At 43.0% G+C, this 23,239-nt stretch overlaps 1 protein-coding gene across 1 annotated transcript; it reads left to right on the top strand.

The window, feature by feature from the left end:
- The first annotated feature begins 5,915 nt into the window (after positions 1–5,915).
- LOC125553609 (aspartic proteinase Asp1-like) lies at positions 5,916–22,434 on the top strand. The gene is made up of 9 exons (XM_048717369.1): positions 5,916–6,050; positions 6,163–6,289; positions 6,439–6,674; positions 6,756–6,977; positions 7,278–7,370; positions 21,772–21,817; positions 21,905–22,075; positions 22,159–22,234; positions 22,328–22,434. The coding sequence occupies exons 1-9, from the start codon at positions 5,938–5,940 to the stop codon at positions 22,432–22,434; spliced, it is 1,191 nt and encodes a 396-aa protein (XP_048573326.1). The 5' UTR covers positions 5,916–5,937.
- Positions 22,435–23,239: the final 805 nt, after the last annotated feature.

The following is a 23,239-nucleotide window of genomic DNA, read 5'->3' on the forward strand; positions in this document are numbered from 1 at the left end:
TTCCTTTCCCTCTTCCTCCTCTTTCCCACTTCTCCTTCTCCAACTAGGAAAGAAGGGAGTCCTACTCCCGGTGGGAGTAGGACTCCCCCTTGGCACGCCCTCCTTGGCCGGCCGCCCCCTCCCCTTGGCTCCTTTATATACGGGGGCAGGGGGCATCCTAGAACACATAAGTTGATCTTCGTGATCGTTTCTTAGCCGTGTGCGGTGCCCCCCTCCACCATATTCCACCTCGGTCATATTGTAGCGGTGCTTAGGCGAAGCCCTGCGACGGTTGAACATCAAGATCGTCACCACGTCGTCGTGCTGACGGAACTCCTCCCCGAAGCTTTGCTGGATCGGAGCCCGGGGAGCGTCATCGAGCTGAACGTGTGCCAAGAACTCGGAGGTGCCGGAGTAACGGTGCTTGGATCGGTTGGACCGGGAAGACGTAGGACTACTTCCTCTACGTTGCGTCAACACTTCCGCTGTCGGTCTACAAGGGTATGTAGATCACAGTCTCCCCTCGTTGCTATGCATCACCATGATCTTGCGTGTGCGTAGGAATTTTTTTGAAATTACTACGTTCCCCAACAATGACATGATCATCACGGGGGATGACCCCGAGTATATTGCCTTTGTAAAGGCCCGTCTTAGTGAGCAGTTTCTTATGTCTGGTCTTGGACCTCTTCGCTACTTTCTTGGGATTGAAGTCTCTTCTACCTCTGATGGCTTTTTTATATCCCAGGAAAAGTATATCCAGGATCTTCTTGCTCGTGCTGCTCTTACTGACGAGCGCGTTGTTGAGACTCCTATGGAGCTCAATGTTCACCTCCGTGCTACTGATGGTGATCCTCTCCCTGACCCGACGCGTTATCGTCATCTTGTTGGCAGTCTTGTCTATCTAGCTGTCACGCGTCCGGACATCTCTTATCCGGTTCATATTCTGAGTCAGTTTGTCTCTGCTCCCACCTCGGTTCACTATAGTCATCTCCTTCGTGTTCTCCGATATCTTCGAGGCACGATATCTCACCGTCTATTCTTTCCTCGCTCCAGTTCTTTACAGCTTCAGGCCTATTCGGATGCTACGTGGGCTAGTGATCCTTCAGATCGCCGTTCACTTTCTGCTTACTGTGGTTTTCTTGGTGGTTCTCTCATTGCCTGGAAGACGAAGAAACAGCTTGCAGTTTCCCGTTCGAGTGCCGAGGCTGAGTTGCGAGCAATGGCTCTTTTGACGGCAGAGGTGACTTGGTTACGGTGGTTACTTCACGATTTTGGTGTTTCTGTCACTACACCGACTCTGCTCTTATCTGACAGTACAGGTGCTATCAGCATTGCGCGTGATCCTGTGAAGCATGAGCTCACCAAGCATATTGGTGTTGATGCTTTCTATGTGCGCGCTGGTGTGCAGGATCAGGTTATTGCTCTTCAGTATGTGCCTTCCGAGTTACAGTTGGCGGATTTCCTGACGAAGGCCCAGACTAGAGCACAACATGGCTTTTATCTCTCCAAACTCAGTGTTGTTCATCCACCATGAGTTTGAGGGGGGGTGTTAGAGTTATAATATAAGTCATGTACCCCTTTGTATTTATCCCGTTGTATAAGGGGTTTCCTGCATATGTTCCACACCTGTACATGTATATATATCGGCCTATGGCCTCATGGGAATACAAGTTGCATATTCCTAACAGCTTCCATATACAAAAGATCCAAAATGGTTGGACCCTCCCCTGGACCCTGCGCAAGAGGGAGCTACGTGCACCGAGCTGCCCTTTATAGTATGATGCTTGCTTCCATATACTTCTAATTTCAAAATAATTATTGCTTGCTTGAGTGGAGATTCAAACCATCTCCATGTTCCTTACCTATTTTGCACTTTCCACAATGATTCCTTAGCACATACTCCCTCCGTCCCAAAATAAGTGTCTCAACTTTGTACTAACTTTAGTACGAAGTACAAAGTTGTACTAGAGTTGAGACACTTATCTTGGGACAGAGGTAGTATTTTGTAATGTAACCCAAGATATCCTTTTGTTGTGAACAAAATTGTGGAAAGTGTGCTTAAAGAACAATTGAAACAGAAATGAGAACCTTTCTACTCTAACATTATGGGGAAAATGACCATGAATTTTAATTTCTGCATTAAATATATGCACATATCTGGAAGTTGCATTGCATATATGTGTATCATGTACAGCTAAGTAGAACAAAATAAATTGGTTTTCGAATTTCCAACGTAAAAAATTGATCCACAAAAATGTGTCATTTGGTATGCCATAACTTATCAAATGTATCTTCTCTACAGCATCTTTTTTTTTAAAGAATCTCTACAGCATCTTAATGGAATTGTTTAGGTCATTTAGCCCTACAAGTAAATCCATCTCTAATATTATTGTTAGAGAAGGGAGAATAATTCTAAATACAATGAATTATTCTAGGTGAGATACAAACCAAGTCAGCTGTAACTATCTGACTGAATCCTGCTATTGCCATCCAAATAAAGTCTGTCCTGTCTTAACATGCCTGGCAAAAACAAGGGATGAACGGAAACAAGTGAGCATGTAGTGGAGACAGACAAATAGTAAGTTACTAACCTCTTTGCTCTTCCTGTTCATAATAAGACGGAATCTTTAATTGAAGCTTTAAAAACTTCAATACACAATATATCTGATGCTTGCATGCTTTCCAATTTTTTTGAAAGATTGTTTTGCTTTATATCGGACTCAGAACTGAATGTTCTATTGGATCAGGCAGGTAACATTGTGAGTAGGCCTTCTTACCTGTTTACTTTTCTGATCAGCTGCGTTCATGTAAACAGGATAGCTCCAACTCTTGTTTCAAGAGTGAGTTTCATGCTGAAATTGCATACTTGTAAATATGGGTTACTTCTCAAATCTGAGAAATTTAAAAATCAATCCCCATTGCTGACTGATGGTGTATATATAGTTATGGTATATGAAGATGAACTAGGCAAAAGAAAAATAGCTTTTACCTTTGAAATATCTGTGTACAGAATTTCCAGCTCTAATCTGAAAAATTACAATTGGCAAATTCTGATCATTAATTTTGTCCTTTAAAATCAAAAACCTACTGTCTGCACAAAAAAAGCCATACTACTGTTGTTTGTTTAGTATTCATAATTTAAACATTGACAGAGTAGAAATGATGACCTGTAGCAAGGATGATGTGGGATTATGATGAACAACAATTTACTACTTTTATCTCATGGCACATACAAAATTCCAAACCTTGTAGTCATTTATTCCTCGCTTTCCACATGAGTACTGAAATCAAAATTCAATATCGAATGGATAATTCGAATGCCCGTTACGTTGTGTCATATATTGTAAATGACCTTGTCAGTTGTGATAATCATGAGTTGCAACAGTGTTAGTTGTCAGTTGATATATCATATTTGTGTTTTTATAGCATGATGATTGCTTCCATATATTTCTTTCAAAATAATTGTTGCTTGCTGGAGTGGAGATTGAAACCGTCTCCATATTCCTTATCTATTTCTGCGGTTTCCACAATGGTTCCTTGGCACATATTTTGCAATTTAACACAATATATCCTTTTTTGTGAACATAATTGTGGAAAGTGTGCTTAAAGAATGACTGACACAGAGACAGAAATGAGAACCTTTCTAATCTAACATTCGGCAAAAGTATGACCGTCAGTTCTGCCGTTATCTTACTCGAAATGGACCACTGTTTTGATATGTCTTCATGTACTCTATATATGTTCACACAATTAAAGATTTTCGCATTAAATATATGCACATATCTGGAAGTTGCATTGCATATATGTGTATTATGTACAGCTAAGTGGAACAAAATAAATTGTTTTTCGAATTTTCGAGGTCGAAATGTTTAGTTCATTTGGCATGCCATCATTTATCTGAATGTATCTTCTATACAGTATCTTGATGAGAATGTTTAGATCATTTAGCCCTATAAGTAAATCTATCACTAATCATTTTTTGGAGTAGGGAGAAAAAAAATCCAAGAAGGGAGAGTTTTTCTAAATATAATGAATTATTCAAGGTGAGATACAAACCAAGTCATTTGCAACCATCTAACTGGATGCCGCTACTGGCATCCAAATAAAGTCTGCTCTGTCTTAACATGCCTAGATGGGGTATATGGAAACAAGGATGAGCATGTAGTGGAGACAAATAGCATGTCACTAACCTGTATGCTCCTCCTATTCGCAATAAGATGGTAACATCCCATTTATTTTAACTCCAATTCTTTTATACACAATATATCTGATGCTTTCATGCTTTTCAATATTTTCGAAAGATTGCTATGCTTTGTCAGACTCAGAACTGAATGTTCCACTGGACCAGGCATGCAACATGTGAGTAGGTCTGCTGTAAGCCTGTAACTGTATACTTTCCTGACCAGCCTCGTCCACATAGACGGGATAACTCAAACTCTTGTTTCAAGAGTGAGTAGTATGCTAAAATAGCATATATTTTTTAATATGGATTAATTGTCAATTCTGAGAAACCTTAAAAATATTAACAGAGTAGAAATGATGCCTTGCAGCAAGGATGGTGTGAGATTGTGATTAACAACAATTTGCTACTCTTATCTCATGACACATACAAAATTCAAAACCTTGTAGTCATTTGCACTTCAGTTTCCACATGAGTATCAAGATCAAAATTCAGTATCGAAGATTTTTATAATTGCAATGTCCATTCTGTTGTGTCATATATTGTAAATGACCTTGTGAATTGTGATAGGACATTTTGCTCAAAAAAAATGTGATAGGACATGAGTTACAACAGTGTTAGTTGTCAATTCATGTATAGTATCATATTTGTCTTAATAGTATTGTGTTTGCTTCCATATATTTCTAATATCAAAACAATTGTTGCTTGCTGGAGTAGAGACTGAAACCGTCTCCATATCCTTATCTATTTCTGAGGTTTCCACAGTGAGCCATTAGTACATATTTTGCAATCTAGCACCATATATCCTTTCTCTGTGAACATAATTGTGGAGCGTGTGCTTAAAGAATGACCAAAACAGATATGAGAACCTTTCTACTCTTACATTCTGGGAAAAGACTTGCGAGTTTTGCGGTTATCTTACTGAAATGGACCACTATTTTCAGATGTACACTATATGTTCACACAATTTTAAAATTTATGCAGTAAATATATGCACATATCTAGAGGTTGCATTGCATATGTGTATCATGTACAGCTAAGTAGAACAAAATGTGATGCCCATTAGTTTGCTAGACATGTATCATTGGCATGCCATCATTTATTTAAAATGTACTGTATCTTCTATGCAGTATCTTCATGGGAATGTTTGCATCATATTTAGCCTAAAAATAAGTAAACATATCACTAATTTTGAGTAGCATGCACCTCATCACAATTTACTGGTCATTTATTTGTGTGAATTCTTAAAAATGGATGGCTGGTATAGTTATATCACCACCCCTTGTGCTCCAGCCAACCGCTGTTTTCAATCGAGTGATATAAATTATAATTATGTAAATCCATTTCTTTGTGACTTAATCTTCTTGCTGGCCTAAATTTCACTGAGTCTCAGTTGGAACACATGGAATTTGATATAAATTTGTTCTATTCCTGCTAGAATTTTGGAAAATTCCGTTGTTTTAAACAAGGATGTAATAGTCAGGGAACTCTAAGCCATTTGCTCATTAGGAAAGGCAGGGGTATACTATTTTTGAAAACATAACTATACATTATGAACCCCCGCCCTGCATAAGTTGCTAAGCCCGAATACAACTTCACTTGAGAAGAAAATCAACATTAAAGCCACAAAAAATGCAAAGGAAAATAAACTAAGGCGTACTACAAAGCAGTGGAGGAAATTAAGCTCTGAAGCCAACGGCTATAAATACCTGACCACCCTGTTCGCACCATCCAGAGAAGCAGAGTTTCAAATCACACTGCTGCCTTCTCCCCCCACCATGGCTGCCATGTGGTCTCCAATCATCGCTCTCCTCCTGCTCCTGCTCCCACTCGTGCCATCCTCCTCCTCCGTCATCACCCTCCCGCTCCATGGCAACGTCTACCCTGTCGGGTATGTATGTTTCTCTGATCTTTACATGGCAATTGACAAGCTTTGATCGTCCTTCTCAGGCTTGAAGTTTTCTTTCTCCGTATATTTGACACGTTTTTCTGTACCATTGCAGCCACTACTATGTAACGATGAAGATTGGTAAACATCCGAAGCCCTACTTCCTGGACATCGACACCGGCAGCAACCTCACCTGGCTGGAGTGTCACCACCCGCAACTCGGCTGCCAGCACTGCACCCGGGTAACAACACTCAATTCTGTGATATCACATACTATCTTACTACTGTAGCATTTGTGTTTGATGCCAAGTGTTCTGTTCTGTCCAAGGTTATTGGCAAAAAATGTACTGCAATCTTGGCATAATCTTTGTTTTGTGCTTGATTTTTCCAGCATCTAAAACACCCACATTACTCGCCACAACTTAGCAACTTGAAGATGGAATGTCAACACAAGTACTGTGATGCACTACGGAAAGACCTGGCAGGTAATAACCCTCAATGCCCACATCAGAAGCCACATCAATGCCACTACCAAATTCAATACCTTGATGGGACGACAGACGGTGTCATCTCCATTGACACGATCTCTCTCAGGGGAAATGAAAAATCCAGTTTCATTGCCTTCGGGTAAGATACTGACCGTTCACTGTCAGTTCAATGCTTACTGGACTTGGATGTTGATGATTTTTCACCTTTCATTTTGCGCAGATGTGGATACAACCAGCTACCACAGAAAGAAACATCGCCCGTAGATGGCATCCTTGGTCTTGGGATGGGAACGGTAGGTTTTGTCCCACAACTCATGCTGAACAAGATGATCACCAAGAACATCATTGGGCATTGCCTTGGCAAGGATGGAGGGGGCTACCTCTCCTTTGGGGAGCAGTTTGACCTGGAAGGCATAACCTGGGCACCCATGAGAAAATACGAGTAAGCACCATTGCTTATCAATTTCAAGAGCTTGTTTATGATCATTAGTTGAAGTTTTGGGTGCCAATTTCAGTTTTTGGTTTTTGCTCCCCTGCTAGCCTTGCATAACTGTAATATCTAATAGTCGAAAGGGATTGTATAGTTAGAAAACTATATCGTTGATACTCCCTCTGTAAACTAATATAAGAGCGTTTAGATTACTAAAGTAGTGTTCTAAACGCTCTTATATTAGTTTGCGGAGGGAGTACTTGTTTTCTTTTCACTTGGTTCTAAACATTTATACAAGACTATTTGTTGCAGACTTTTCTACTCACCTGGTCAAGCAACACTACACCTGAATGGACAGCAGATATACAAGCATGGAGTGAATGCTGTCTTTGACAGTGGTACCTGATAGCATGCTTTGGATCGATATAGGCTAGTGATTCCGGTAAACCTACCTTCTCTCTGAGTCGATGATCCCGCCGAGGTGCCATGGTGGATGGCGATGGCGGTGATGACAGAGAGTGGATGGCGGTGGTAGTGGAGCTTCCCGTGAGCACCGCGCTAACCCTAGATCGGTAGGGAGTATTCGGTGGGGTTGGTGGCAGCGTTCAACCTCGTGAGTCGTGCCCCAGCCCCCACCTCTGTTATATAGCGCGGGTCACAGGGGCCCACCAACCATGGTTTGGTTGGGCGCCCCCGATCAGGGCACAAGTCAAGGGCCCGTTCGACCCGTTGGGTTCGAACGGGATAGAGATCAACCTAACATTCTCCCCCTTGATCTCAACTTTACTTTTAACTTTATACTTTCTAGTTTTTTTGTCTCATCACATATTGGTACATAGAGCATGTTTCATCGTCACAGCTTAATTGCCGTTAGAATCATACAGCTACAACATACGTTATGTTCAGAAGCAAATTCTGTTCCTTTTGGGCCTATCCAGGAATCATAAGGCTTTCCCTTAAACCCATGCCGGCTAAGTGTTCCTTGAACACATTGGGTGGTAAGCCTTTCGTTAGCGGATCCGCAAGCATATCCTTTGTCCTTATATGCTCGAGACTTATAGTTTGATCCTGGATTTTATCTTTCACAACATAATACCTTATCTCTATTGTTTTGGCAGCATTACTCGACTTGTTGTTGTGAGCGTAAAATACTGCGGGTTGGTTGTCGCAGTACATCTTTAGTGGTTTGTGAATACAATCTACCGCTTTCAAGTCGGGTACAAATTTCTTTAGCCATATCGCCTGCCCCGTGGCTTAGAAGCATGCTATGAATTCTGCATACATCGTGGATGATGCAACTATCGACTGTTTGGAGCTTTTCCACGAAATAGCTCCCCCAGCGAGAGTGAAGACGTGTCCTGACGTGGATTTTCTATCATCTCTGTCCCCCGCAAAATCTGCGTCTGAATACCCTTTTATCTCTAGGGAATCACTTCTCCTGTATATTAGCATGTAGTCCTTCGTGCCTTGCGCATAACGCAATGCTTTCTTTACCATCTTCCAGTGCTCCATGCCTGGATTCTCTTGATATCTACCGAGTACCCCGGTGATAAAAGCTAAGTCAGGGCGAGTGCACACTTGTGCATACTGTAAGTGTTGGAAATATGCCCTAGAGGCAATAATAAATTAGTTATTAATATATTTCCTTGTTCATGATAATCGTTTATTATCCATGCTAGAATTATATTGATAGGAAACTCAGATACATGTGTGGATACATAGACAACACCATGTCCCTACTAAGCCTCTAGTTGACTAGCTCGTTGATCAATATATGGTTACGGTTTCCTGACCATGGACATTGGATGTCATTGATAACGGGATCACATCATTAGAAGAATGATGTGATGGATAAGACCCAATCCTAAGCATAGCACAAGATCGTGTAGTTCGCATGCTAAAGCTTTTCTAATGTCAAGTATCATTTCCTTAGACCCTGAGATTGTGCAACTCCCGGATACCGTAGGAATACTTTGGGTGTGCCAAACGTCACAACGTAACTGGGTGGCTATAAAGGTGCACTACGGGTATCTCCAAAAGTGTCTGTTGGGTTGGCACGAATCGAGATTGGGATTTGTCACTCCGTGTGACGGAGAGGTATCTCTGGGCCCACTCGGTAGGACATCATCATAATGTGCACAATGTGATCAAGGAGTTGATCACGGGATGATGTGTTACGGAACGAGTAAAGATACTTGCCAGTAACGAGATTGAACAAGGTATCGGGATACCGACGATCGAATCTTGGGCAAGTACAATACCGCTAGACAAAGGGAATTGTATACGGGATTGATCGAATCCTCGACATCGTGGTTCATCCGATGAGATCATCGTGGAATATGTGGGAACCAACATGGGTATCCAGATCCCGTTGTTGGTTATTGACCGGAGGACGTCTCGGTCATGTCTGCATGGTTCCCGAACCCGTAGGGTCTACACACTTAAGGTTCGATGACGCTAGGGTTATAAAGGAAGTTTGTATGTGGTTACCGAATGTTGTTTGGAGTCCCGGATGAGATCCCGGATGTCACGAGGAGTTCCGAAATGGTCCGGAGGTAAAGATTTATATATGGGAAGTCCTGTTTTGGTCACCGGAAAAGTTTCGGGTTTTATCGGTAACGTACCGGGACCACCAGGAGGGTCCCGGGGGTCCACCAAGTGAGGCCACCGGCCCCGGAGGGCTGCATGGGCCAAGTGTGGGAGGGGACCAGCCCCAGGTGGACTGGTGCGCCCCCCCACAAGGGCCCAAGGCGCCTAAGGGGAGGAGGGGGGCAAACCCTAAGGGCAGATGGGCCTTAGGGCCCATGCCTGGTGCGCCTCCCTCTCCCCCTCCCCTTGGCCGCCCCACCAGATGGGATCTGGGCTGGCCGCTGCCCCTAGGGTGGAACCCGAGGTGGGAGCGCAGCCCCCCCTCTCCCCCTATATATAGTGGAGGCAAAGGAGCAACCCATAGACGAAGTTTCTTCTCTTGTTGGCGCAGCCCTACCTCTCTTTCTCCTCATATCTCGCGGTGCTTGGCGAAGCCCTGCTGGATCACCATGCTCCTCCACCACCACCACGTCGTTGTGCTGCTGTTGGATGGAGTCTTCATCAACCTCTCCCTCTCTCCTTGCTGGATCAAGGCATGGGAGACGTCACCGGGCTGTACGTGTGTTGAACGCGGAGGTGCCGTCCGTTCGGCACTAGGATCTCCGGTGATTTGGATCACGACGAGTACGAATCCTTCAACCCCGTTTTCTTGAACGCTTCCGCTTAGCGATCTACAAGGGTATGTAGATGCACTCTCCTTCCCCTCGTTGCTGGTTTTTCTATAGATAGATTTTGGTGACACGTAGGAAAATTTTGAATTTCTGCTACGTTCCCCAACAGTGGCATCATGAGCTAGGTCTATGCGTAGTTTCTATGCACGAGTAGAACACAAAGTAGTTGTGGGCGTTGATTTTGTTCAATATGCTTACCGTTACTAGTCCAATCTTGATTCGGCGGCATTGTGGGATGAAGCGGCCCGGACCGACCTTACACGTACTCTTACGTGAGACTGGTTCCACCGACTGACATGCACTAGTTGCATAAGGTGGATAGCGGGTGTCTGTCTCTCCCACTTTAGTCGGATCGGATTCGATGAAAAGGGTCCTTATGAAGGGTAAATAGCAATTGGCATATCACATTGTGGTTTTTGCGTAGGTAAGAAACGTTCTTGCTAGAAACCCATAGCAGCCACGTAAAACATGCAAACAACAATTAGAGGACGTCTAACTTGTTTTTGCAGGGTATGCTATGTGATGTGATATGGCAAAGAAGAATGTGATGAATGATATGTGATGTATGAGATTGATCATGTTCTTGTAATAGGAATCACGACTTGCATGTAGATGAGTATGACAACCAGCAGGAGCCATAGGAGTTGTCTTTATTTATTGTATGACTTGCGTGTCATTGAACAACGCCATGTAATTACTTTACTTTATTGCTAACCGGTAGCCATAGTAGTAGAAGTAATAAGTTGGCGAGAAAACTTCATGGAGACACAATGATGGAGATCATGGTGTCATGCCGATGACGATGATGATCATGGAGCCCCGAAGATGGAGATCAAAAGGAGCAATATGATATTGGCCATATCATGTCATTATTTGATTGCATGTGATGTTTATCATGTTTATACATCTTATTTGCTTAGAACGACGGTAGCTTAAATAAGATGATCCCTCACTAAAATTTCAAGAGAAGTGTTCTCCCTAACTGTGCACCGTTGCGAAAGTTCATCATTTCGAAGCACCATGTGATGATCGGGTGTGATAGATTCTTACGATCGAATACAACGGGTGTTGACGAGCCTAGCATGTACAGACATGGCCTCGGAACACATGCGAAACACTTAGGTTAACTTGACGAGCCTAGCATGTACAGACATGGCCTCGGAACACAAGAGACCGAAAGGTCGAGCATGAGTCGTATGGTAGATACGATCAACATGAAGATGTTCACCGATGATGACTAGTCCGTCTCACGTGATGATCGGACACGGCTTAGTTGACTCGGATCATGTAACCACTTAGATGACTAGAGGGATGTCTATCTGAGTGGGAGTTCATAAGATGAACTTGTTTATCCTGAACATAGTCAAAAGGATTTTGCAAATTATGTCATAGCTCGCGCTTTAATTTTACTGTTTAGATATGTTCCTAGAGAAAAATTAGTTGAAAGTTGATATTAGAAATTATGCAGACAGTAGAAGGCTTATGTCCTTAATGCACCGCTCAGTGTGTTGAACCTCGAACGTCGTCTGTGGATGTTGCGAACATCTGACATACACATTTTGATAACTACGTGATAGTTCAGTTAAACGGTTTAGAGTTGAGGCACCGAAGAAGTTTTAAAACGTCGCGAAACATATGAGATGTTTCGAGGGCTGAAATTGGGATTTCAGGCTCGTGCCCACGTCAAGAGGTATAAGACCTCCGAGGATTTTCTTAGCCTGCAAACTAAGGGAGAAAAGCTCAATTGTTGAGCTTGTGCTCAGATTGTCTGAGTACAACAATCGCTTGAATCGAGTGGGAGTTGATCTTCCAGATGAAATAGTGATGGTTCTCCGAAGTCATTACCACCAAGCTGCTAGAGCTTCGTGATGAACTATAATATATCAGGGACATATATGATGATCCTTGAGATATTCACAATGTTTGACACCACAAAAGTAGAAATCAAGAAGGAGCATCAATTGTTGATGGTTGGTGAAACCACTAGTTTCAAGAAGGGCAAGGGCAAGAAGGGATACTTCATGAAACGGCAAATCAGCTGTTGTTCTAGTGAAGAAACCCAAAGTTGAACCCAAGCCCGAGACTAAGTGCTTCTGTAATAAGGGGAACAATCACTGAAGCAGAACCACCCTAGATACTTGGTAGATGAGAAGGCTGGCAAGGTCGACAGAAGTATATTGGATATGCATTATAATGTGTACTTTACTAGTACTCCTAGTAGCACCAGGGTATTAGATACCGGTTCGGTTGCTAAGTGTTAGTAACTCGAAACAAAAGGCTACGGAATAAACGGAGACTAGCTAAAAGGTGAGATGACGATATGTGTTGGAAGTATTTCCAAGGTTGATCAAACATCGCACGCTCCCTCTACCATCGAGATTGGTGTTTGCGTTGAGCATAGACATGATTGGATTATGTCTATCGCGATACGGTTATTCATTTAAGGAGAATAATGGTTACTCTCTTTATTTGAATAATACCATCCCGATCGTAGTGATACACATTTTCATGCCAAAGGTATAAGATAGTAATGATAATACCACACAAATATGGCACTGCAATTTGAGTCATATTGGTATAAAACGCATGAAGAAGCTCCATGTTGATGGATCTTTGGACTCACTCATTTTTGAAAGGATCGAGACATGCGAACCATGTTTGTTGGTAGATATGCATGAAGAAACTCTATACAGATGGATCGTTTGGACTCACTTGATTTTGAATCACTTGAGACATGCAAATCATACCACATGGGCAAGATGACTGAAAGCCTCGTTTTCAGTAAAATGGAACTAGAAAGCAACTTGTTGGAAGTAATACATTTCGATGTGTGCTGAGGCGTGTAGTGGATATCGTTATGTTCTTACTTCACAGATGATTTGAGTAGATGTTGAGTATATTTACTTGATGAATCACGAGTCTGAATTATTGAAAGGTTCAAGTAATTTCAGGGTGAAGGTGAGAGATCGTCGTGACAAGAGGATAAAATATCTATGATATGATCATAGAGATGAATATCTGAATTACGAGTTTGGCACAGAATTAAGACATTGTGGAAATTGTTTCGCAACTAATACAGTCTGGAACACCATAATGTGATGGTGTGTCCGAACATCATAACTGCACCCTATTGGATATGATGCATACCATGATGTCTCTTATCGAATTACCACGATAGTTTATGGGTTAGGCATTAGAGACAACCACATTCACTTTAAATAAGGCACCACGTAATTCCGATGAGATGACACCATATGAACTATGGTTTAGAGAAACCTAAGCTGTCATTTCTTAAAAGTTTGGGGCTGCGACGCTTATGTGAAAAAGTTTCAGGCTGATAAGCTCGAACCCAAAGCGGATAAATGCATCTTCATAGGACACCCAAAACAGTTGGGTATACCTCCTGTCTCAGATCCGAAAGCAATAAGGGATTGTTTCTAGAATCGGGTCCTTTCTCGAGGAAAAGTTTCTCTCGAAAGAATTGAGTGGGAGGATGGTGGAGACTTGATGAGGTTATTGAACCGTCTCTTCAACTAGTGTGTGGCAGGGCATAGGGAGTTGTTCCTGTGGCACCTACACCAATTGAAGTAGAAGCTTATGATAGTGATCATGAAACTTCAGATCAAGTCACTACCAAACCTTGTGGGATGACAAGGATGCGTACTACTTCAGAGTGGTACGTAATCCTGTCTTGGAAGTCATGTTGCTAGACAATAATGAACCTACGAGCTATGGAGAAGCGATGGTGGGCCTGGATTCCAAAATGGCTCGAGGCCATATAATCCGAGAGAGGATCCATATATGAAAACAAAGTGTAGACTTTGGAATAACTACTTGATGGTCGTAGGGCTGTTAGGTGCATATGGATTTTAAAAGGAAGACGGACAATGATGGTGAGTATCACCATTAAGAAATCTCAACTTGTCGTTAAGATGTTTTCCGACAAGTTCAAGGAGTTGACTACGATGAGACTTTCTCACTCGTAGCGATGCTAAGAGTCTGTTGGAATTATATTAGCGATTACTGCATTATTTATGAAATCTTGCAGACAGGATGCCAAAACATTGTTTCCTCGACGATTTTCTTGAGGAAAGGTTGTATGTGATACAACCGGAAGGTTTTGTCAATCCTGAAAGATGCTAACAAGTATGCAAAGCTCCAGCAATCCTTCTAAGGACTGGAGTAAGCATCTCGGAGTTGGAATGTATGCTTTGATGAGATGATCAAAGTTTTGGGTGTATACAAAGTTTATGAGAAACTTGTATTTCCAAAGAAGTGAGTGGGAGCACTATAGAATTTCCGATGAGTATATGTTGTTAACATATTGTTGATCGGAAATGATGTAGAATTTCTGGAAAGCATGCAGAGTTATTTAAAAAGTGTTTTTCAATGGAAAACCTGGATTAGGCTACTTGAGTATTGAGCATTAAGATCTATAAGGATAGATCAAAACGCTTAATAGTACTTTCAAATGAATACATACCGTGACAAGATTTTGAAGGAGTTCAAAATGGGATCGGCAAAGAAGGAGTTCTTGGCTGTGTTATAAGGTGTGAACATTGAGTAAGACTCGAAACCTGACCGCGGCAGAATAGAGAGAAAGGACGAAGGTCGTCCCCTATGCTTTAGACGTAGGCTCTACAGTATGCTATGTTGTGTACCGCACCTGAAGTGTGCCTTGCCATGAGTCAGTCAAGGGGTACAAGAGTGATCCAAGAATGGATCACAGGACAGCGGTCAAAGTTATCCTTAGTAACTAGTGGACTAAGGAATTTTCTCGATTATGGAGGTGGTAAAAGAGTTCGTCGTAAAGGGTACTTTGACACTAATCCAGATTATTCTGAGTAGTAAACTGGATTCGTATAGTAGAACAGTTATTTGGAATAGCTCCAAATAGAATGTGGTAGCTGCATCTGGGAGATGACATAGAGATTTGTAAAGCACACACGGATCTGAAAGATTCAGACCCGTTGACTATAACATCTCTCACAAGCATAACATGATCAAACCCAGAACTCATCGAGTGTTAATCACATGGTAATGTGAACTAGATTATTGACTCTAGTAAACTCTTGGGTGTTAGTCACATGGGGATGTGACCTTGAGTGTTAATCACATAGCGATGTGAACTGGATTATTGACTCTAGTGCAAGTGGGAGACTCTTGGAAATATGCCCTAGAGGCAATAATAAATTAGTTATTATTATATTTCCTTGTTCATGATAATCGTTTATTATCCATGCTAGAATTATATTGATAGGAAACTCAGATACATGTGTGGATACATAGACAACACCATGTCCCTAGTAAGCCTCTAGTTGACTAGCTCGTTGATCAATATATGGTTACGGTTTCCTGACCATGGACATTGGATGTCATTGATAACGGGATCACATCATTAGAAGAATGATGTGATGGACAAGATCCAATCCTAAGCATAGCACAAGATCGTGTAGTTCGCATGCTAAAGCTTTTCTAATGTCAAGTATCATTTCCTTAGACCATGAGATTGTGCAACTCCCGGTTACCGTAGGAATACTTTGGGTGTGCCAAACGTCACAACGTAACTGGGTGGCTATAAAGGTGCACTACGGGTATCTCCGAAAGTGTCTGTTGGGTTGGCACGAATCGAGACTGGGATTTGTCACTCCGTGTGACGGAGAGGTATCTCTGGTCCACTCGGTAGGACATCATCATAATGTGCACAATGTGATCAAGGAGTTGATCATGGGATGATGTGTTACGGAACGAGTAAAGAGACTTGCCGGTAACGAGATTGAACAAGGTATCGGGATACCGACGATCGAATCTCGGGCAAGTACAATACCGCTAGACAAAGGGAATTGTATACGGGATTGATCGAATCCTCGACATCGTGGTTCATCCGATGAGATCATCGTGGAACATGTGGGAACCAACATGGGTATCCAGATCCCGCTGTTGGTTATTGACCGGAGGACGTCTCGGTCATGTCTGCATGGTCCCCGAACCCGTAGGGTCTACACACTTAAGGTTCGATGACGCTAGGGTTATAAAGGAAGTTTGTATGTGGTTACCGAATGTTGTTCGGAGTCCCAGATGAGATCCCGGACGTCACGAGGAGTTCCGGAATGGTCCGGAGGTAGAGATTTATATATGGGAAGTCCTGTTTTGGTCACCTGAAAAGTTTCGGGTTTTATCGGTAACGTACCGGGACCACCAGGAGGGTCCCGGGGGTCCACCAAGTGGGGCCACCGGCCCCGGAGGGCTGCATGGGCCAAGTGTGGGAGGGGACCAGCCCCAGGTGGGCTGGTGCGCCCCCCCCAGGGCCCAAGGCGCCTAAGGGGAGGAGGGGGGCAAACCCTAAGGGCAGATGGGCCTTAGGGACCATGCCTGGTGCGCCTCCCTCTCCCCCTCCCCTTGGCCGCCCCACCAGATGGGATCTGGGCTGGCCGCCGCCCCTAGGATGGAACCCTAGGTGGGGGCGCAGCCCCCCTCTCCCCTTATATATAGTGGAGGCAAAGGAGCAGCCCATAGACGAAGTTTCTTCTCTTGTTGGCGCAGCCCTACCTCTCTTTCTCCTCATATCTCGCGGTGCTTGGCGAAGCCCTGCTGGATCACCATGCTCCTCCACCACCACCACGCCGTTGTGCTGCTGCTGGATGGAGTCTTCCTCAACCTCTCCCTCTCTCCTTGCTGGATCAAGGCATGGGAGACGTCACCGGGTTGTACGTGTGTTGAATGCGGAGGTGCCGTCCGTTCGGCACTAGGATCTCCGGTGATTTGGATCATGACGAGTACGACTCCTTCAACCCCGTTTTCTTGAACGCTTCCGCTTAGCGATCTACAAGGGTATGTAGATGCACTCTCCTTCCCCTCGTTGCTGGTTTCTCTATAGATAGATCTTGGTGACACGTAGGAAAATTTTGAATTTCTGCTACGTTCCCCAACAGTAAGCTGCCAACTGCCGAAGCATATGGTACTGCTTTCATTTGATCGATCTCGTACTGGTTCTTGGGACATTGGAATTTCCCAAAACTATCGCCCTTGACTATAGGAGCAGGTGTGGCTTTACTCGCATGCATATTATACTTTTTAAGAACCTTTTCTAAATATGCTTTCTGCGATAGTCCTAAGACTCCATTGTTCCTATCTTGATGAATTCTATGCCCAAAACATATGATGCTTCACCAAGATCTGTTATGTCAAAATCTGAGGATAAGAACTTCTTTGTTTCTTGTAGTAGACTAACATCACTGCTAGCAAGTAGGATATCATCCACATACAAGATTAGGAAAATATATTTCCTATTTTAAACTTTGCATAAATGCAGTTATCCTCAATTTTTTTCTTTAATCCTAAACTTTTAATCGTTTGATTAAACTTTAGATACCACTGCCGAGAGGCTTGTCTTAATCCATAAATGGATTTCTTCAGGCTGCATCCCATATTTTCCTTGCCTTCCATGATAAAACCCTTAGGTTGTTTCATGTAGACATTTTCTTTTAAATCACCATTCAGAAATGTCATCTTAACATCCATTTGATGTAACTCTAAATCAAAATGAGCAACTAATGCCATTATGATTCTGAAGGAATCCTTACATGAGGCTGGAGAAAATGTCTCATTGTAATCTATCCCTTCTCTTTGTGTAAATCCTTTTGTCATGAGTCGTGCTTTATACTTTTCTATATTCCCTTTAGAGTCATACTTAATTTTGTAGACCCATTTACAGCCTACTGTTTTGGCTCCTTTAGGAATTTCCTCTAAGTCCCAAACATCTTTGGAACTCATCGATTTCATCTCGTCTTCCATTGCCTTCATCCACTTCGATGAATGAGGGCTTCTCATGGCTTCTTCATATGAGGTGGGATCTTTTTCCATATGAACCATTTCTGTGTTATAAACTTTAAAGTCAGTAGAAATAGCTGACTTTCTAGGTCTTGTAGACCTTCTAAGGGCCTCAGTTTCTGGCACATTCTGTGCCTCAACTTCTGGCACTGCTTCTAAAATTTGTTGTTGCACCTCCCTTTCATGCTCAACAACGGGTTCAGTCGACTCCTGACGGACAGGTTCCGGGTCTACCCCCATAGTTGTCATGGGTGGAGTTGCAACTGGTAGTGAGAAAAATGGCTCTTGAATCATCGGATTAGGTGCATGCACCCTCTTCTCCTCAAGATCAATTTTCCGAGCTACCAAGCTTCCCCTCATCATTTCGTCCTCTAAGAAGACTGCATGTCTCGTTTCTACAAACTTTGTATATCTGTCTGGGCAGTAGAAACGAAAACCCTTTGATCTGTCTGGATAGCCAATGAAGTGGCAACTCACTATTTTGGGATCTAACTTTGCAATGTTTGGATTAAACATTTTGACCTCAGCAGGGCACCCCCACACCCTGAAGTGTTGTAGGGAGGGCACCCTTCCTGTCCATAGCTCGTACGGTGTTTTGGGCACCGACTTGCTTGTCACTCTATTGAGAATGTGAATGGCGGTTTTAAGCCCCTCCATCATAATCCCAGTGGCAAGTTGGAATAACTCATCATGCTGCGCACCATATCCATAAGTGTACGGTTGCACCTTTCAGCTACTCCATTCTTTTCTCCTAGAATGAGATACATTAAAAAACACATGAGTTATCATATCTTTCTCTTGCCAAAATTTCTCCCGCCATACGGGATTTTTGACATAATATCTTTTCCCGCCATGCGGGTAATTCCCTGTAAGGGAATATGAATGCCAGAATTGGCTCTTTTGACTGCATATTCAATCATCAAATTTAGGAATAAATCCGAATGGTCTTTGACACACATGCTTGATCCGACGTTGGTCAAATTAAACACACATGTTGCTTGTTTCATCTCAAATCATGTTGACTGAGAAATCTTCTTCATAGAGAGTACATGAAGGACATTCATCAACCAAGACTCTCAATGATCTATCTTTTTTCTTTTGATGTCATTCTTTAGAGAGAACATACTTCCTCATGTTATGACCTTTCCTGGTCATCTTTCGGGCCACAAGTACCCAGCCATTTGCTTTCATGAATGAAAGCATGAAAAACTTTTAGTCTGAGAAAACATAGCCAATAATCAACAATAATGAGCATAAAAATAACCCTACGTTGGTCTGGTTAAAAAATATGCACATTAAACTTTTGTAAAACTTCCTTTTTATACTCTAAATCACCGTTGTGGTAGAATTAGAATAAAACTCATTCTTCAACATTAATTCCATATCACCGTTGGGCGGAAATGGAAATAATGCATATAACTCATAAACAATGTGATGATAGTATTTCTATTAAACAACTTTGCTAAGAAATAATAATCATCATCAACTTTATTGCAGCGGAAAACTAGCAATATACATTTCTCAGTCTTTATCAAATTCTCTGAAAAAAGGTCACTTTGATACAAAATTTATCAGAGATTTGAACTTTTGAACATAAGACTCATAGAATTATAGTACTGTTATCATCAACATTGGTCAGAAAATAACAATACCATATTTTAACTTTAAACAAATATCTTTCTTTTGTCATAGCAGAAACTATCTGCATCTTATTTCACCCGTAGGGGAAAAAATTACTAAGAACATTTCTTTCAATTAAATTTTTCCGTTGGTTCCAATTTAATTGGATGATAAAACTTTTACTTTGCACAGAAGCTTTACAATATTCTATTCAAAAACAATTATCTACTCTTTTACTCTCTAAGAAATTTTAACCGGTTGGTTCAAAAATGCATTAGAGAAGCAATAATTTAATCTTTTACTTTAGTTCTATTCACTTTTTAAAAGAGCACCTTTAATTTAAATAATAAAGCATGATCATGTTATTAACAACGTTGGTCATAAAAATAACATAATCATATTCATCACTTTAATAATCACTTTAACATGCTCTTAAAAACTAATACTATATAAACTTTTATTTTCTTTGTAAAAGAGCACTGATTATTTACGCAGCGGAAAAACATGAATAAAAATTCATGAACTTTTTACATTTTATAGAAACTTTTATGTTACTAAAACAAAATTCATGAACTTTATTATGTCCTTTATAAAATTCATGAACTTTTCTTTTTCTGAAAATTTTACTTTTCTATTTCCAGATACTTTTCTACTTTTTTTAATATCTTTTCTATTTTCTAAACACAATTTTCGTTGGAAAAATTGCATAGAAAAACTATTTAGAATCTGCCCAGAAAACTGGACAGAAAACTATATATATAAAAAAAATGCAGCTGGCCTGTGGCCTGCTCACGCGCACTCTGCGCGTCAGCGCGTCGCGCCTGGCCAAAAACGGCCCGGCCCAACGCCCGCCAGCGGCTGCAGCCGGCCTTCTCCACTTTCGGCCCATCGGCCCAGTTCGGAATTAGGGTTTTCATCATGGCCGTTCATTGCGATCGGACGACCATCCACGCTTTTCTCCCGAACAAAACGGTGAGCGAGGGAGAGTCGAGCGCAGCCTCAGTCAAACCCTCTTTCCCCCCGCGCCGCTCGCACGTCTCTACGCCCGCCCCCGTTCGTCTCTCTCTCTTCGAGGGTTGCGGGCCACGCCGGCCGCCGGCGACGTGTGACGCACCACCGCGGCGCGCGAGTCCCTTCTCTTTTTTCCTTGCTCTCGCGGTCTCGTGCAGGTCGCCTGACCACCGCGCCGCGTCCTTCCACCGGCGACGGCGTCGAGCGCCACCTCGCCGCGCCAGGGCGCCGGCGCCGGCGTCGACGGCAACCGCGCCGCGCGGTCTTTTCCTTCTCCTTCCTGTTCTCCCCGTCCATCGCGAGCCAGTGGCAGAGAGAGACGTGAAGTCTAGCCCTCCTCTGCTCCACTAAATATGACGACGGTGGATCACCCGACCGCGGCGCCGTGGTCAGCCCCTTCGCCGGTAGCGCGTTTTCCCTTGCGGGAAGCGCGCCGCCGTCGAATGGATTGGTTGCGTTGCCCTTTGCCCCGACGGGGTCTGTTCTTTAGGCAGCGGCGAAGGCGTGGTGCCCCCCTGCCCGTGTTCTTCTTCTGAATGGCTCGGCATGCCGATGCCCATCCGGATCGAGAGGAACGGCACGGCCATGACAGCGGCGCTACTTTCTCCATTGAGGAATTTTTCTTTGCCCTATCTAGGGTTCGTTGGGGGGAGGGGGATCTGTCTTTCTCTGTATATTCTTTTTACCGAAAATCTTAGCCTAGCATGGCCTGATACCATTGATAGCATGCTTTGGATCGATATAGGCTAGTGATTCCGGTAAACCTACCTTCTCTCTGAGTCGATGATCCCGCCGAGGTGCCATGGTGGATGGCGACGGCGGTGATGACAGAGAGTGGATGGCGGTGGTAGTGGAGCTTCCCGTGAGCACCGCGCTAACCCTAGATCGGTAGGGAGTATTCGGTGGGGTTGGTGGCAGCGTTCAACCTCGTAAGTCGTGCCCCGGCCCCCACCTCTGTTATATAGCGCGGGTCACAGGGGCCCACCAACCATGGTTTGGTTGGGCGCCCCCAATCAGGGCGCGAGTCAAGGGCCCGTTCCACCCGTTGGGTTCGAACGGGATAGAGATCAACCTAACAGTACCACCTACACCTACATACCTGCCCGGATATACAATCCCTTTGTTCATACGGTATTTATTGAACCGCACTGCATCATGGTGCCCATGCATTTGGATAGAGACATGTAACATGCAAGTCGTGGCATTTGGATCTTGCAGGTGCAAGATATGATCGGCAGTTCACATAGGGAGGTGCATGATGATGACCTGCCACAGTGCTGGAAATTCAAATCTATTGACGAGGTTAAGAGGTTGTTCAAGCCACTTTCATTGCAGTTTCACAACAAAATTGCCATGCATATCCCTGCTATGAACTACCTCATCCACACGGTAAACGTTTGATGACTCGATTGACTGCAAAGAGTGAAACGGCAAATTACAGAAGCTAACACGTCCTTGCAAATTTATGCCAGAGAAGCAATAATTGGTGCTTGGCCATCCTCAACGGAACGCAGATCCCTGATGGAGACCGACGGATCTTAATTGGAGGTCTGAACTTGACAAACATGTTCCATTTTCTGAAACTAGTGCATCAGGCATACATGCTTGTAATGATCTCCATTTTGATCTTTTGTTTTGCAGACGCTACAATGCGGGATATGCTTGTGATATACGACAATCAGCATGGTATGCTGGGATGGGTTAACAACCAACAGTGCACCAGGCCTCATCCTGCTTCGCGTCTCTGAGTAAGTTTGCATGGAGATACATCTTGGTAAAAGATAGATGGGCTTGGGAGTAGGCAAGGGGTCATAACTCTTAGCAAGAATGAAGTGATGATGTTGATAGGTCTTGTATGATCCTCTTGCTCATAATAAAATGGAGTTCTTTGGTTGCATTCCTGCGTGTGTATGTTTATCTGAACAATCTAAAGCTTTTTTTTACGGGAACCTGAACAATCTAAAGCTGACATGCCAACCTAGTTTTACAAGGAGGTAAAGCAGAAAAGGGGAAAAGCTTACATATTTACACATTCCTGACTTTTTCTTGAACAGTTTCTTCCAACCGGAGAGCATAGCTACGTTCAGTTTTCTTACATTTTTTGCTGCCATGTGCGGCTGTACCCCCTTTGTGCCCTTGCACTCTTGTATTTTCAGTGAAATCTCCGTTTCAGGTGGGGTGCTTCCCCACATTTACCGTTTAAGAAAAAAAACAGTTATAGAATAGCTCATCGCCAGAATTACTCTCTGCAAGCAGCTGAAATCCACAGAAAGAGAAACTGAATAAAGAGGACATGAGTGAGAACGAACAGTTAGGAGTGAGCAATCGAACGACTCGGAGGGTGACCCGTCGATTGCATCTATCAATCGAACCACCTTCATCCCCCAGACTCCTGAAATCTCACAAAATAGATAGAGGGACGGACGAATAAATGTAGGAAGAGAGATAGTGATAATGATAGAGTTTCATCATATTAAATCTTATGAATTAAACAATCATATTTAAAAAAATACGGAATCCTAATCCTCCAAAATTCATATGAAAATTGTTCGT

The sequence above is a fragment of the Triticum urartu genome, chromosome 4A (genome assembly GCF_056163025.1).
Source record: "Triticum urartu cultivar PI428250 chromosome 4A, HENAU_Tu73, whole genome shotgun sequence".
In the NCBI taxonomy this organism is placed as follows: Eukaryota; Viridiplantae; Streptophyta; class Magnoliopsida; order Poales; family Poaceae; genus Triticum; species Triticum urartu.